This window comes from Melanerpes formicivorus, unplaced genomic scaffold, assembly GCF_026170545.1.
Source record: "Melanerpes formicivorus ecotype bairdi unplaced genomic scaffold, bMelFor1.0.p_v2 SCAF_4, whole genome shotgun sequence".
In the NCBI taxonomy this organism is placed as follows: domain Eukaryota; kingdom Metazoa; phylum Chordata; class Aves; order Piciformes; family Picidae; genus Melanerpes; species Melanerpes formicivorus.
Genome location: NW_027142356.1, coordinates 11,581,356 through 11,595,957, shown reverse-complemented (window position 1 = coordinate 11,595,957; position 14,602 = coordinate 11,581,356). Strand labels below are relative to the sequence as shown.

At 37.4% G+C, this 14,602-nt stretch overlaps 2 protein-coding genes across 16 annotated transcripts in view; one reads left to right on the top strand and one right to left on the bottom strand.

Annotated features, from left to right (window-relative positions):
• CFAP96 (cilia and flagella associated protein 96) overlaps window positions 1-1,000 on the top strand; it is an 88,563-nt gene extending 87,563 nt beyond the window's left edge. For both annotated transcript variants that reach the window (XM_068136948.1, XM_068136946.1), the window contains exon 9: window positions 715-1,000. The gene's annotated coding sequence lies outside the window, so the exon portion shown is untranslated. The remainder of the gene's footprint in view (window positions 1-714) is intronic.
• The window catches only part of SORBS2 (sorbin and SH3 domain containing 2), a 166,508-nt gene that overhangs the window by 26,199 nt on the left and 125,707 nt on the right, over window positions 1-14,602 (bottom strand). For 9 of the 14 annotated variants that reach the window (XM_068136931.1, XM_068136932.1, XM_068136934.1 and 6 more), the window contains 4 exons: window positions 9,733-9,816; window positions 7,596-7,652; window positions 2,153-2,205; window positions 1,298-1,485 (listed from right to left, as the gene is read on the bottom strand). In XM_068136931.1, coding sequence (XP_067993032.1) covers window positions 1,298-1,485; window positions 2,153-2,205; window positions 7,596-7,652; window positions 9,733-9,816 — 382 coding nt within the window. The remainder of the gene's footprint in view (window positions 1-1,297; window positions 1,486-2,152; window positions 2,206-7,595; window positions 7,653-9,732; window positions 9,817-14,602) is intronic. The other 5 variants (XM_068136935.1, XM_068136936.1, XM_068136945.1 and 2 more) reach the window with 1 other exon arrangement.

Below are 14,602 nucleotides of genomic sequence, written 5' to 3'. Positions count from 1 at the left end.
GCACACATGATTCAAACAGCTCAATCTACTTTCTACAACAGCTTGAATCTGTGTCTGAATCTGAAATACACGAGTTCAAAATCCATGCTGATCAAGTTTATAATGTGCTGGCTCATTAACAAAAAGGGTTAATTCCAAGAAAAATTATTGCAGTAGGTGTTACAATGCTGGAAGAAGACAGAGTGACACAGCTAGGTCATCATCTGAAAGTTAATTAGCTCTGGTAGGGGCCAAGGAAATCTTCAAACACACTAAGTGTTTAAGTCATGGTAAATGCTTATTATTGGTGGTGCAGTCAAAAGTAAATCCAGGTAAATGGAGTTTACCAACTTGTCACTGTGTGACTCGTTATGAATGAGTTTAAACACTTAAATTACCTCTGTAACACTGGGTTTAAAATTCATTTGCTTTTCTATCGCCTAACTCTTAATATTCCTCACTGCTTTTCTTTATCTGATGTTGGTTCTTTTCAGTGGGAATTTACTTGTACAAAGGTTGATACAGTCGCAAAAAAACAACTACAGGCTGATTAATATAGCTACGGGATACTGCAATTAAGTGAATAATAGCAACGTAACCAGGAGATATATTGTATTCAGTATTACTCTGTATATTACTTAAATTGTATGTTATACTGGAAACTTTTGTCTTGCTAAAAAGCCTCATCCACTCCCCCAGCAACTGATTTATGTTCTCTCTTTTGTGGAGACACAGGGAGAACAGCAATAGAATGGTGAGTTACTTGGAAAAAGAAGCTGATTACATTGTACATGCTGTACTAAATACTTCAAGGACTTACAAAATAAAAGCCCAGACTATGGATGTTTGCTTGATTAAGTTAGGTCCTGATAACTGTCAATGCGGAAGACGGCAGATATGGACTTGAAGGATACGCTATCCTGGAAACATATCCTTAATGTTACATGCCATTTATCCTGATTTACTTTCTGTATATACTGAAAGCAGTTTCATGATAATCTATTAAAACTTGATTGGTTTATATACTGTGATACAAGATACAAGTCATAGTTGTCTTTGAGTCCTTTGTTTTTTTTTCTTTCTGGTTAGAATAAGCAGTTGAAACTGGAAAATCCCTGTTACAAATCCAGCTTTTCATCTTAAAATTACATGAGCAAATAAAAACACGAGTTTGCCTTTCAAGAAGAGCCCAAAGCTATGGCTTCATGTGGTAATTCACCCAGTGAAGTCCACTGAGCAACAGTGGGAAGCTGCATTTACTACCAACATATTGTAGAGCAAGCCATCAGTAGTTTTCTGCTAACAAATAACGTCTTACCTTTTGCTCTTGATGGAGAAGAAGGAGATGAACTAGTTAAAGGCTTTCTAAGAGTGGTATATGGGCCTTGCATATCTGTACGGCCCGGGCTAGGCCTGTTTGCATTCTGATCACCGTGGACCCTCTGGTGACTTACAGCAGGTTCTGACTTCCTTCTTTTTCTGTAGTCACTTGCAGTACTTGCAGAACTACAGAAATAAGCAGTATTAGCAGCAGTCTAGTTCTGAGATCAGCATTCAAGAGTTTGAAAAATCAGCTCATCATTATATTACTGGCTTATAGACTAAACAATGCCAGAACAAATACATCAAATACATATAAAGGGCAGAAGCACTGGTCTTGGATATCTGAAAGTATATTTTACAGAGAAAGCTGAATTTATTCTTCACATGATTGTTTCAAAGTTGTGTTCAAAATTGCTATGTTCTTTTCATAGTTAAGGCTTTGAAATAAATACATCAAGTTTTGTTAGACTACTTTTTGGTCTTAGAAGTTCAGTACAAAGATAGGAAAAGGAAAAAGAATGAGAATTAGATGCGGTAGAAACTTAGGGAAACAGCACTGAAAGCACTGCAGGCAGAAAGATTAAACAACAGATCACAACAGTTGAGACAAGCTAAGCAACATTAATGGAAAGATCTGGAATGTAATCAGTAAGTCCTTGTAAAACAAAAGTAAAATTTACACTTTGGTATCAAGATAGAAACGCTCTCTCCATGCATCTCTCTGTCAGCAGGTCACAAGGTTGAGTGTTAAAAATCTGACTCTTCGCAACATCTGCTGGTTTCATGTCACAAAGAAAAGCCTCAGGCTGTATAATCCCTGTCCACTGAAACCATACATTGCATTTCTTACCTAGAGGGCCTGTCCAGGCCTTTGTCTGTTGAATAGTGATGATACAAGGAAGTCTGTGAAAACAAATACAGGAATTTGTTACATGTCTGTAGTCGAAAAAAACACTGTCAATTTCTGCTTGTGGTGTTTGATTATCACCTGTTATTCTGTGACAAATCCTATATAAAACCAGACTGTCATGATTAACATCCTGGGCACCCAAGCACAGATAGTGCAATATTTCACCAGCATAGTGATGCTTTTGTTGTTTTTGACAAAAAGCATCACTAGATTTAATTTCATATTCTACTTTAGGAATGTTTCTTCTTGTAAAGCACTGCTAAAAAATAATCTTATTTATTAAGTTATATATCATATCACATTATAAACTTCTGCTTCTCTATACCGTTTTGCAAAACGGACACAGAACAGCTGAAACAAACTTTACTACAAAAGCATAAAAATCTGAAAAGAATTCCTTTGTGTGGAAGTGAGGTCTGCAGAGCTTCTCCTCCTCTAAGTTACCAAAATCATCAGTTATAGCCAAAAGCTTTTGTAAATCCCATGATGTTTGTGGCTGTTGACCACCTTATATTCCTGTTGAGAACAGTTCTTATCACAGAACATTAGTTGTTGCTTATGGAGTTACAGAAACTACTGCATGAATCCTGAAGGATGGAATGGAGTACTGCTCCATAATATTATTAATACAAAGTCAACCTTAAATATCTGCTAATTTTACATCAACTATTTAATACATTTCAAGCCTGCAGTCAGAATTAAGTAATCCTACAATTCTGGTAACTAGTTACGAATCTAGAACAAACTGCATGGTCCCTGGGGTGTTTCTTTATGGGTACAAAGCAGTGTGGTTTAAAAGTCAAACTTGTTTCAACTTCCTTGTATGTCCTTTCAGAGCTAACCTGATAGACTGGAAATGGAACTATCATACAGACTGTAAGCTGCTAGAGCATTTTTCTCTCTCCAGAAATCTAGACATTGAATGGAAAAGTCTTTATGAACTTTTCTCTGTATAGAAGGACAGCAGAAATAATAGCACTCATGACCTATGCAAGTGCCTTTCTTGGATAGATGATATTTTTCCAGTGATTTGAATTGCAAGTTCATGACTAGGACTTCACAGATTTGTTAACTGAGACTTATGTGCACCTCCAGATTTCACCTGTAGTCTAAGAATAGATTACTTGGAACAGATTTCCTGAGACTTTATATTTTAAATAACATTCTAGAATAAATGTTTTAACTACTTTTACAGATGGAGCGCTACAAAGATGAAATGATTGTTCTGCCAAGAGTTCCTTTGTCACTAAGTTTTGTTGTTTATGACCTGTGTCATGTACCAAATGACCCCATTAGAAGAATAACTGAAGTTTCAATTTCTGGATTATACTGAAAGTTACTATACTGTGAGGCAGGCAGAATCACACCAACATGATACAATTTGCAACAGATATTATCTAAAACTCAAGTGAAGGTCATTCCAATTTTCTCAGTAGCTTTTGACTGTGGTTTAATTCAAATGGCATTAAAAATCAGGTAAAAGCTTCCTGCTTCTGGTAAGAATGACAGCTAAGATGTAAACAGTTAAAGAAAATTAATAATTCAAAGACTCTAAAGTTACTTTCTGTAGCAAATGTCTTCTATGAACTTGTTTCAAGTGATCTCTGCAAAGGGTTTCAAAATATGTATATTTTTTTTTCTAAAAAGAAAGTTTTCTTTGTGGGCAAGTATTGCAGTATTTCTTCTGCATTACTATTTATTACTACTATTCTCACTCCTGTCAGCTCGTGTCAGAGATCAATTAACCCAAACACTCTGAAACCACTTCCAAACAACTAATGTGATTCCATTGTAATGTGCTACATTGTTCTGTGAGACAAATATTTTATTTTATAATAAAATGAGAAACCAAAAGAATAGATTTGCTCTTTTTCTCATCCTTATCATGCAGATGGATTTTCAGGTTGGTGAAACTGATGCTCCAGTTATGGCAACATACAACTCTGCTTCAACGACTTAGGCTACGGATGAAAGAAAAGGGCTTGAAATAAAAGCTCCAAAAATTTATTTTAGTGCTATGCTTAAAAAAAAAAAAAGGAGTGGGGGCTACTTGTCATGGAGCTATTTAGGTGTTCAAGAGGGGATTGGACATGGCAGTTGAAGCCACGGTTTAGAAGTCACGAGGTGTTGGGTGACAGGTTGGATCTGATGATCTTTGAGGTCTTTTCCAGCCTTATTGATTCTATGATTCTATTTTCAGCTCATCCAATACAGCCTCCAGACACATTAGAGGAGACATGATCTCCCTATTCATCTGCAACTGGTGTGCGCATTACACTAGGAAGGAGAAAGTGGCATTAAAGAAGTGTCAATGGCAGTATGTCCACCTGCTAGGAATTACTGTTGTGTTTGGTTTTTTTTCTAAGTTAACATGTCTCAAGCAGTTTCCAGCCTGCATATGAAATACCTTCACACAATCTGGAAATTAAGCTGTTACCAAGAGAAGAAAGATGAGACAGTGTGACATAGTCTCCATTCTCAAGGAACAGTGATGCCACAAGGATGGTTTTCTCAGTGGGGCAAGTGCTCTAGTAACTTTGGAAGACTACCAATATTAATGATCATGTGCCCAGCTTCCCCCAAGTGTCAGGTGTTTCCATCAGTGAAAGTTTACCTCACTCATTCAATGATACACCCCTTTTCCAGGTGGCTTTCTGTGCAGTGGTGCTTCACGTATGTTTTTTTTCACATGATGGGGAGGTGGTGGAGTCACCATCACTGGAGGTGTTTAGGAAGAGACTGGATGGGGCGCTTGGTGCCATGGTTTAGTTGATTAGATAGTGTTGGATGATAGGTTGGACCCGATGATCTCAGAAGTCTTTTCCAACCTGGTTCATTCTATTCTATTCTTAAGTACAGAAAACCATGCAATACCCTCAGGTTTTGTAACAGCATCTCATTTTTATTGCCTAAATTTGCTAAAGCCAACCTACTTTTCTGCAAACAAATGTGAAGTTACTTTTACAAGTTTCATTTTCCTAAACTACAAGGTTTAGAGGTTTCTTTCTTTTTAATCATTTGTCATTGCAATGTTCTTAGGTGATTAAAGAAAACTACATATGACACTTCAAAGTAGAATGCTTTGTGGATTCAAATGTGAAGAACAGAAACAGATAATTGTTAACTGATGTATTTTAAGTACTGTAACCTAGCTCATAAGGTTAAACATTAGAAGAGGTACTGTGAAACAAAACCATACATCTGCTCTAGGAAAAGATTAAAGAACCAAACCTCCTTTCCACAGGCAAATTAAACAGAATCTAGTTCTGTAGTGGGGGTGTATCATAAGATATTTTCAGACCAACAATAAACCTGGCATCAGCATTTAGGAAATTATTCCTACTTTATGTCAGTATTTGGAATGTGTGTGGGGCTCATGATGACTGCATGACAATTTACCTATTCAGTCTAAACAAAATATTATGGTATTTGTCTTATTAAAAGATATTCTGAAGAAGGCATCTTTCTCAAGTCTTTACTGTTCATAGTTGAAATTGTCAAGTTTTTCTATACATCCTCTCAAAGCAGAAAACTATGACAATTCTCCAGCCACTATCCAACTACAATGATTTTAAGAGAAGTACCTAATATTATGAGGTCTGTCTGCAATAAACTCGTGGAAGCCAGCAGCAGATTTACTGACACCAACAATTAGAGCAATGACAGTTCTCATATTTCTAGACAACAGTGAAACAAAGACCTCAGGTCTGCATGGTTCCCTGCACTACCCACAGCACACACATAGAGTCTGTTTCGGGAAGTGTTTGAGTCTTAGTTAAAAACTGGCCACAAATATCAACCAAGTCATTGTTGACCAGCTACCACCACAGTTTAATACCAGCAGAGGAAGGAAACTCAGGCTTACAGAGAGTCTCAGAACTGTTGGGTAAGTTGATACAATCATTGCAGACGAATTGTCATTGTGCGGTTTCTTGTGCAGGTGCCAACTCCCTCCGTTAGAGACAGAAACAAGACCATCTGTCACATGATAGTGGCCAAATAACCATAACACAGTGATTACCCTCCACCACTTGTAATGGCTCCTGGGCTATACAGACCACAATGTAAGTCCCCAGGGCAGTGAAGCCAAACTGAAGCCAAACCAGAGAGGACCTCTTCCACATCACTGCCTAGGCCATAAGCAGTGTGTTAGTGATCAGCCTAAGGCTGCAAGAAGTATGTGCCATGCCAAAATTGACTGGTGGGTCAATATATATATATTTAGCTTTCTGTCCTTTAAGATATTCCTATCACCTTGAATGTGACTTGCCCCATGCTCACAACTCCAAAGATAATTAGGCATCTTCCAGAATATTCAACACTACCCTATAAAGACAAAGGCTCCCTGACAAAAACAACTAAATATCAAAGACAACAATCCAAACTGTCAAATGTACGCTTTGTTGAATACTGTGGTTTAGTTCTACTCAAACCCCAGATAAATATTTATAACTAACCCAATGTTTTAAATGTTTTTATGAATCAAGGCTTTCATGCTAACTGAAAATGGAGTTAGGAAAAGCTTACTGTCTTGGAGAACTGAGCCCAAATATCACAACCATGAGGTTTTTCCAGATTTATTGAGACTAAAACCAGGCCAGAGTAACTTTCAAACAACTAACAATGTCAGACCACAAGTTAAGCTTTATTTTTGGAGAGACTATGAAACATGAGAGTCAATCACAAATATGAAGTAAAGCCACAACAGGAAGTAAAGCTGAATTACTGGATTCATTGACTTTTTGGACTAACCCTCTGAAAATGGGGATGAAAGGGACAAGGAATGAAAGCCCGAATGTCTCCCACTCAGAGTAGGGCAATGACAGCCCACTACCTGATCTTAATACATTTCATTTGGAGTAATGGCAGCGACTGTCTATCCTGCAGTTAGAAACTTACAACAGGATTATTGTTTTAACTGATTAGCAACCTCAGTAATAAATATTTTTTTGAGAAGTGACATTTAGCTGCAGTGTCTTTCACTTGACATAAAGAATTTGCAGTCAGACATTTTAATTGTTAAAAAGTAATAAATACTACTGTGCTGATGTGTTGTGTCTGAAAGCAACACACTTGCCCAACTCTGAAGAAGGGAGAATTTGTCCAAGAGTTAAAGACGTATGGGCTGTTGCGTGATTCTGAATGTTAATCTCTGAGAAATTTTGGGGATCAGGACTCACAGTTCCTAGGATAATAAGATCAACATCCAAATGCACTAGTGATCCGGAAAGATACGAAGACAAAGATACAGTGATTGTGAATTAGACACATCTTACAGCTATCGGAAGGAAACCACTGAATTTTAGTGAACTTGAGACGTAAATGGCGAGCGCTCCAACCCTTCTTCCCAAGAGAATTATCTGAACGAGAATCATTCATTTACCTCATTGGAAACACCAGAAGAACTGTCTTGAACATAGTCCAAAAGCTTTTTAGGTGGCTGCATCATAAAATCAGAAGTGCAGAGATGAAATGGAGTAGAATCAATGGCAGCAAGGAATGAAACATGTGGAGAAGGTGACACAGTTAGAAACTAAGTGTTGACAACATCAGATACAAAGAGTGACACAAATGGGTAGAATAGAAGGAAGAATGTGTTACAAAAAAATTTTAACTATAAGCATCTTAATAAAATGTTAGTAACTTTAGGTGCTAAAATGTACAACTGGAATGGCTGACTCAATACCAGCAGTTTTTAATACTGATGTGACAGAAGAGTGCAAAGCATCACAGTTGCATTCTTCAGGGGAAATCTGAATATATTTTATCTTACAGGAGGCACTACTCTCAGATTATCATTCTCAGTAAAATATTCCTGACATATTGTTCATCAGAAGAATGCATCTGGACTTTTTCTGCCCACCTAGAGGGAGGAATGACAAAGCAGCTGGAATGGCTGGATAAAAAAGAGATAAAAGATAATCGGTGAAAATGTGATACGTTGGAGACCACTGGACAAGAAACTAAACCCAGAGAGAGTCACTACCTTGTGAAACTGTTTTCAGTTGGTATTCCATGGCTATTTCTTTTTTAAATTTTATGATTAAAAAATCATTTTCAAATAGATTGTATGTGGTTTTCTTTTTCTTCTGCTCTCATTGAAGTAGTTGGAAGTTCTGATTTTGGCTTATGGCTAGCTACAAAAAGTGACTAAGGTACCTGGTTCCCAGAATGCCCTCCAGGGCCCTGTGTCAAGTGCTCAGGCTCCTCACGTAGCCCAGCATGTCAGTAATTGGCGTGCTGAGGGAGGCTCCAGAGAATTGCTAGCTAACAGGAAAAGATAAGAATGGGAATGTTGTAAATCCTGATATTCTCAAGCTCAAGTGTCATGTCTATCTGGGATTTCCTGCCTGTGGGCAGGTAGTTTTTGGTCTTTTTCTTCAAGCTACCCAGGATCCTGAGGAGCTGTGAGAATACTTAACCCAGCTGAGGGAATGCTTGTGTTTACTTCCCTCCTTTTTCTAAGGGGATTTGAACTCCCATCTTCCACCTGTCTGGAAAGTACTCTCTGACTACCATGTCAGTCATTCTTCCAGGATGAAGACTTCCTTTTCCCTAAAGATGTTAGAGGGTACAGGAAAGATTTTGAGCTTCATGGAACCAGAGGGTGTGTGCAAAAGCATGAGCAGGTGCCTCTCCAACTTATTCATTAAGGCACTCTGCAGGGAAGCAGTGAAACCTAGTTCTCAGCCTTGCTTTGAGCACAGTGCTACTGTTTAATCCTTGTATGAAATAGCCTACATAAAATTAAGTCTTGTATTGGCAGAAGAACCGCAAGTGCCTAGGTAACCAAAGGTGACAAACTGACGTATCTCTGATATTCAGGTGTTTCAAAAAATTGGAACTTTTCAGGTTTATAATGTTAAAAATTTGACATAGGAGTCTAGTGGCATCTATTTGCCTAAGTCCTTTTTTTGGACCTGGCTATTTGGGGAAATCAGAGCAGAACTGAAATCTCTCTGGTCAAGCAGATAGTAGCTTGAAAACAGAGCAAACCAGTACCTTTGTGTTCAGGCACAAAATATGTATTCTGCACATACACATACGAGAGGTTAAAAAAAAACCTCTCAGTATTTACTGCTATAAGCAATTTGTGTATGGCTGCATGCATTTAGATTTAGACACATTCCTTCAAGTCAAATACATTATTTGTAACTTCACATCCCTAATGCAAACTGGACATGTTCTCTCTTCAACAATATAGCCAAATGCAAAAGATTTAGAGAGACCAGCAAACATCTCTGTTGAACATGTAGTTTGTCTTGTTCTTAAATATTTACACACTACTGTTTGTCTTGTAGTCCAAATTCAAGCTATTAATGCCACTTCTCTGTCAAGCTAAGGGTCCACTTGAAAAATAATACTTACAGACACAAGATTACTTTAATGACCTCCCTCAAAAAAACTAAATAATAATAATAAAAAATTCCCAGCAGATTAACTTTACTGCCTTATGTTTGCTGAATTTGGTAATTTGTAAACTCCTAATGTTTAAATGTTAATATTCTGTCCTCACTTACCGGACGTCCAAACTCCAGTTCTGAAAAGAATTTATACCAGGGTTCATTTTCTAAATCTATGTCATCTGGGTTTATGCGATCAGTCTGGAGCAGTTGTGAAGGAAAAGGGAAGGAAAAGGCACACACTGAGCAAAGTGCTAGAAATGCTGTGTCACTTTAACAAGAAACACACACAAACACAAAACAAATACGGGGAAAGGAGTGGAGAAAAAAATCAAAGAATGAAGACGGTACTTAAGACACAGAATATTGTTGTTCAAGAGCAGTCACTGACGGGCAGCTTTAATGCTTTTCTTTTTTGTCGCTGTTCTTCCACTGACTGGAAGATATTTTTCAGTACTCTTTCCATTACTCTTTTGAAGCTAGGAGAGCTCTTTGACCACTTCTGTAAACATCTCTGTATTACTTAAGTATATTTACTGCTACTAAAGATTCCTCCTTATAAAGATGGTTTAAATGATTGTCATTTTCAGTATAGGCAAGAAATTGCCCATCTGATCAGCAATAACGACACAACTTTATCAGTATCGCTTTTGGCCATTCCTTGTCTTCTCACAAAGCATCTTAATTCGGATCTTGCTGTCTTGAAGCAAGCACTGAACAGAGATAAGCAATATGCACCATGCAGGCATAGTATTAAAAAGCCATTTCAGCATATGAAGTGCAACTATCATATTTTAAATTCTACGGTCAAAAAAAGATGTAACAAAAAATTATGCATTGCCTAATATTCATTTTAGCAGTGTTTTGTAGCGCTTTCTCTCCCGCAGCCTTGTTGACACACTGAAGCATTTTTTCCACAGTGAGAGACATTGTTTTCATCTGAAAATTCTCACAGCAAAAGGATAAAGTAGCAATTGAAGATAGCAGTAGGAAAATTCTTCAATGAGTAGAAGAATAATTGACAGATTTATTCAAGTACCATGAAAACATGACAGTGCAAAACAGTGGAGCTCCTGAAGGGGTATCTAATCAACTGTAAACTTGGCTGCATTAATTATTTACTAAATAGCACCAGTTCCTTTGTAGGAACTGATGCAAGCTGTCAGGCAGCACAGAATTCCAGTGAACTGTTCGGTTAAGGCTCTCTGAAACAGAGAAAGACTCTTATTAAAGATATTTCTGGATTTAAAATCTGGTCCTCTACAACTGTAATTATCAGAACTTAGACACTAATTATGGTGTGACCTAGAATGCAAGCCTCAAAGAAGACATGGTCATTCTTAAAGAATGATACTGATGATTAAGTATGTAACACTTTTTCCTCCTTAGCCAAACTGTTGCCAGTATACCAGAGCATAAGGCTGGGAACTACAAATCCAGAACTATTGACATTAGTTGCTTGGGTAGTAAGCATCAGCCAGGTTCCTTGGCTAGCAGCAGCCCCCCAGAACACACTGTCAGATCAGGTGGTCTTCCACACAGCTAGCCAAAGAGATAAAAATGAGAACAGGAGTTGACTCCCATTTTGTCTTTGGATAGTCTTGCAATTACCTGACAGCTGAAGCCCCTCACATTTCTGCTTGTAAAGAAAAAGCTTCAAATAGTGTACTTTACATAGATTCTAAGTTTTTGAGTTCTCCCCGTATAGTAATGTGTGAAAGCAAAATGAGAGCATAAGAAAGTGTTTAAAGCCAGCTCCACGCGCACAAGTGCTACTTTTGTTTACAGCTTGAACTGCAGAGGGCAGCAGACAGAAAGAAACTGAACACTCAAGTCTACAAGTCCACTGCTGCCTGGCAGAGAGGAGTCTGAGAGCCCCGGTGCCACCAAGATCATCACGCAGGCAAACTGAGTTCTCTTGGCTTTCAGATTCAGTTTTGCTGATGGACTTTTTCCTCTTATTTCCTCTTCTAAGAGACTTAAACAATTAATTTTGACTCAAAATCCGTGAACTTGGCTTGGTTTCACTCAGTATCTTCCAAATTGCTTCAACAGAAAGTAAAAGCAATGAAGTAAATTCCCTTTTTATGACTTGTCAGTCAAACCAAGCCATGTTCCTATTCTCTATCCTTCATGTAGTCATCTAGTAACATTTTCATTACTTGTTGATAATATGCTGCTAAAGTCCAGTCACTTCATCCTTTTTGCCATTTGCATCAGATGGCCAGCACAGCATCAACATACTCACAGAAGAGCACTGCCATTAAAAAAAATCACATTTGCATCTATAGTGTTGCATGAAGCTTTGTCAGTGATTGATCATGTATAGGCAAGTAGAAGTCAACAGGTAATAATCAAAAGTGAGCATTTAAACTGGTAAGTTAAATGGCTCTTATATGACCTGCATGGTCAAATTAGTATTTTTCATTTCCAAGTTCAGACACCATACTGAAGCCTCTTTGGAACAATGGACTGTGATGTCTGTCACAAAGAGTTTGCTTTTGTTTCTTCTTTTATCTCTCTCTCATTTTTCTCATTTTTTTTTGTTTTGTTTTGTTTTGGTTGGTTTGGTTTTTGAGCATTTTTACAGAGCTGTTTTAGCTCTGTTCAGACTGGACATGAGGAGGAAGTTCTTCCCCATGAGAGTGGTGAAGCCCTGGAATGGGTTGTCCAGGGAGGTGGTTGGGGCCCCATCCCTGGAGGTGTTTAAGCCCAGGCTGGATGAGGCTCTGGCCAGGCTGATCTAGTGTGGGGTGTCCCTGCCCATGGCAGGGGGGTTGGAACTGGATGATCCTTGTGGTCCCTTCCAACCTTGACTGATACTATGATAGCTCTGTCCACTACAAGATTAACTTAGGTCTCTTCATATCTTTATAAAAAGCCATAATTTTTTTAATGTTATCTGAAAAGACACCTAGATGCAGAATTCCCAATTTCTTGTTAAAACATGCTGAGAAAAATTCTTCAGCTCAAAATACCAAAGGCAACTAACCTTGCACAGTCTAAAGAAAATGTCAAATGTTTCACTATGGCACAAAACCCAAACAAACCCAACCAACGTACATCATAGTGCAAGCCCAGTCTACTTCTGGTATCTGACAAAACAGTAAAGTTTTTAATTTATTCTGATCATGAAATCATCTTACATAGAAACTCAGTAGTGTACTGAATATAATGCAAATAGACACACATGAAAATATAAATCTAGAATTAAATTCTAACCTGACAATTTTATCTGAGTAGCACATGTGTACTTTCATGCTTAGACTAAAATACCTAATGAAAATAAGCACAGCTGTTGCTTGTCCCAATTTTGAAGTCTTTCTTTGCAGCAACACTAAGGTCTTTCCCTACTTGCTTTACTGCAGAAACAGAGAAGTGCACATGTAACAAAAAATTACTTCACATATCACAGAAAGAGTGATTTGGCATTGGAATGGGCTGCCCAGGGCAGTGGGGGAGTCACCATCACTGGAAGTGTTTAAAGTAAGACTGGATGAGGCACTTAGTGCCATGGTTTAGTTGATTAGATGGTGTTGGGTGATAGGTTGGAATTGGTGATCTCAAAGGTTTTTTCCAACCTGGTTAATTCTGTATTCTATTCTTCAGGTTGAAACTAAAACTAGTAATGAATAAAAATCTAAGTTCTTATTTCTTCAAGTAAGATTAAATTATTACACTGCCTGTAAACTGTATTCACTGACAGTAAACATCAATTTTAGGAAACAACTCTATGATTCAGATGATATTAGAGAAAACAAAAGAGCATTTTATTGAATTGCAGACATTGAAGATGGAAACATACAGCAGAACAACTCATGTACCACCTTATTATGTATCACCTTAGAAAAAAAAAAGTCACATTTTATGGGCTTAATGGAATAAGAAAAAAGGTTCTGCTACACCATTCCTTGAAAGACAGCTTGATGTCACTTCATTGTGATCTGTAAGGATCAACCTCCTGCCTCTCCTTTTTGCTGGTGTTTTATATGCTTACATATTTAAATTACAGAAGCAAAAACATTAATTCCCTGCTTCATGACAGAAGGCTGATACATGATACTGCAGCTTGAAATTGCAGTCATCTTTTTTATATTCATAGCAAAGATACCAAGCTACCAATTTAATATTTATTACTAGGTAATTTTTTTAAAGGTTTATTATTTCTCACATTCTTTTAACCTACTGAATGAGAATCTGCTGAATAATACTTCCTGTTAAATGCTAGTTTTACATTCAAACTCATTTTACTGTATTCTTCCCACATTCTAATCTCCACACTTATCACAGTTGGTGGCAATGTAGTCCTCTAAGTCAATAAAGGGAATGTTGATCTTTCAACATCACCTGTCCTGTTGATCATCCTATAAGGTAGCTATTAACACTTTTTTGTCCTCAGATCATTTTGCCATCAAAACCGCAATCCTGTAAACATGAAAGTGACTTCATTTGGAGGTGTTCAGGAAGAGACTTGAGAGGGTGCTTAGTTGCATGGTTTAGTTGATTAGGTGGTGTTGGATGATGGGTTGGACATGATGATCTTGAAGGTCTCTTCCAACCTGGTCTGGTCTGGTCTATTCTATTCTATTCTATTCTATTCTATTCTATTCTATTCTATTCTATTCTATTCTATTCTATTCTACTTCAGCAAGATATTTTAAGATTTGGAATGTTGAAGTAAGTCCCTTTGACTTTTTGATTTTGGTAAAATTAAATCCTGCTAACTATTAGAAAAGTGAAGCCATTCTTGAAACAGCACTGTAGTTTTCTTATTTTTGACTTGCATCTGATGTTATTTTTTTGGAATTGGGAAGGTGGGTAAATAAAACCTCAGTGTGTAAAATGTGTAGCTGCTCAGAAGAAATGCTATCACCTTTTCAATAAAATTGTTAAGTTAATCTTCCCAGTAAATACAAAAGCTCATTTAATTATACTGATTAATTAGTAGTCCCTACAGAAATGTCAATTTCTTCTCTGAAAAATGCAT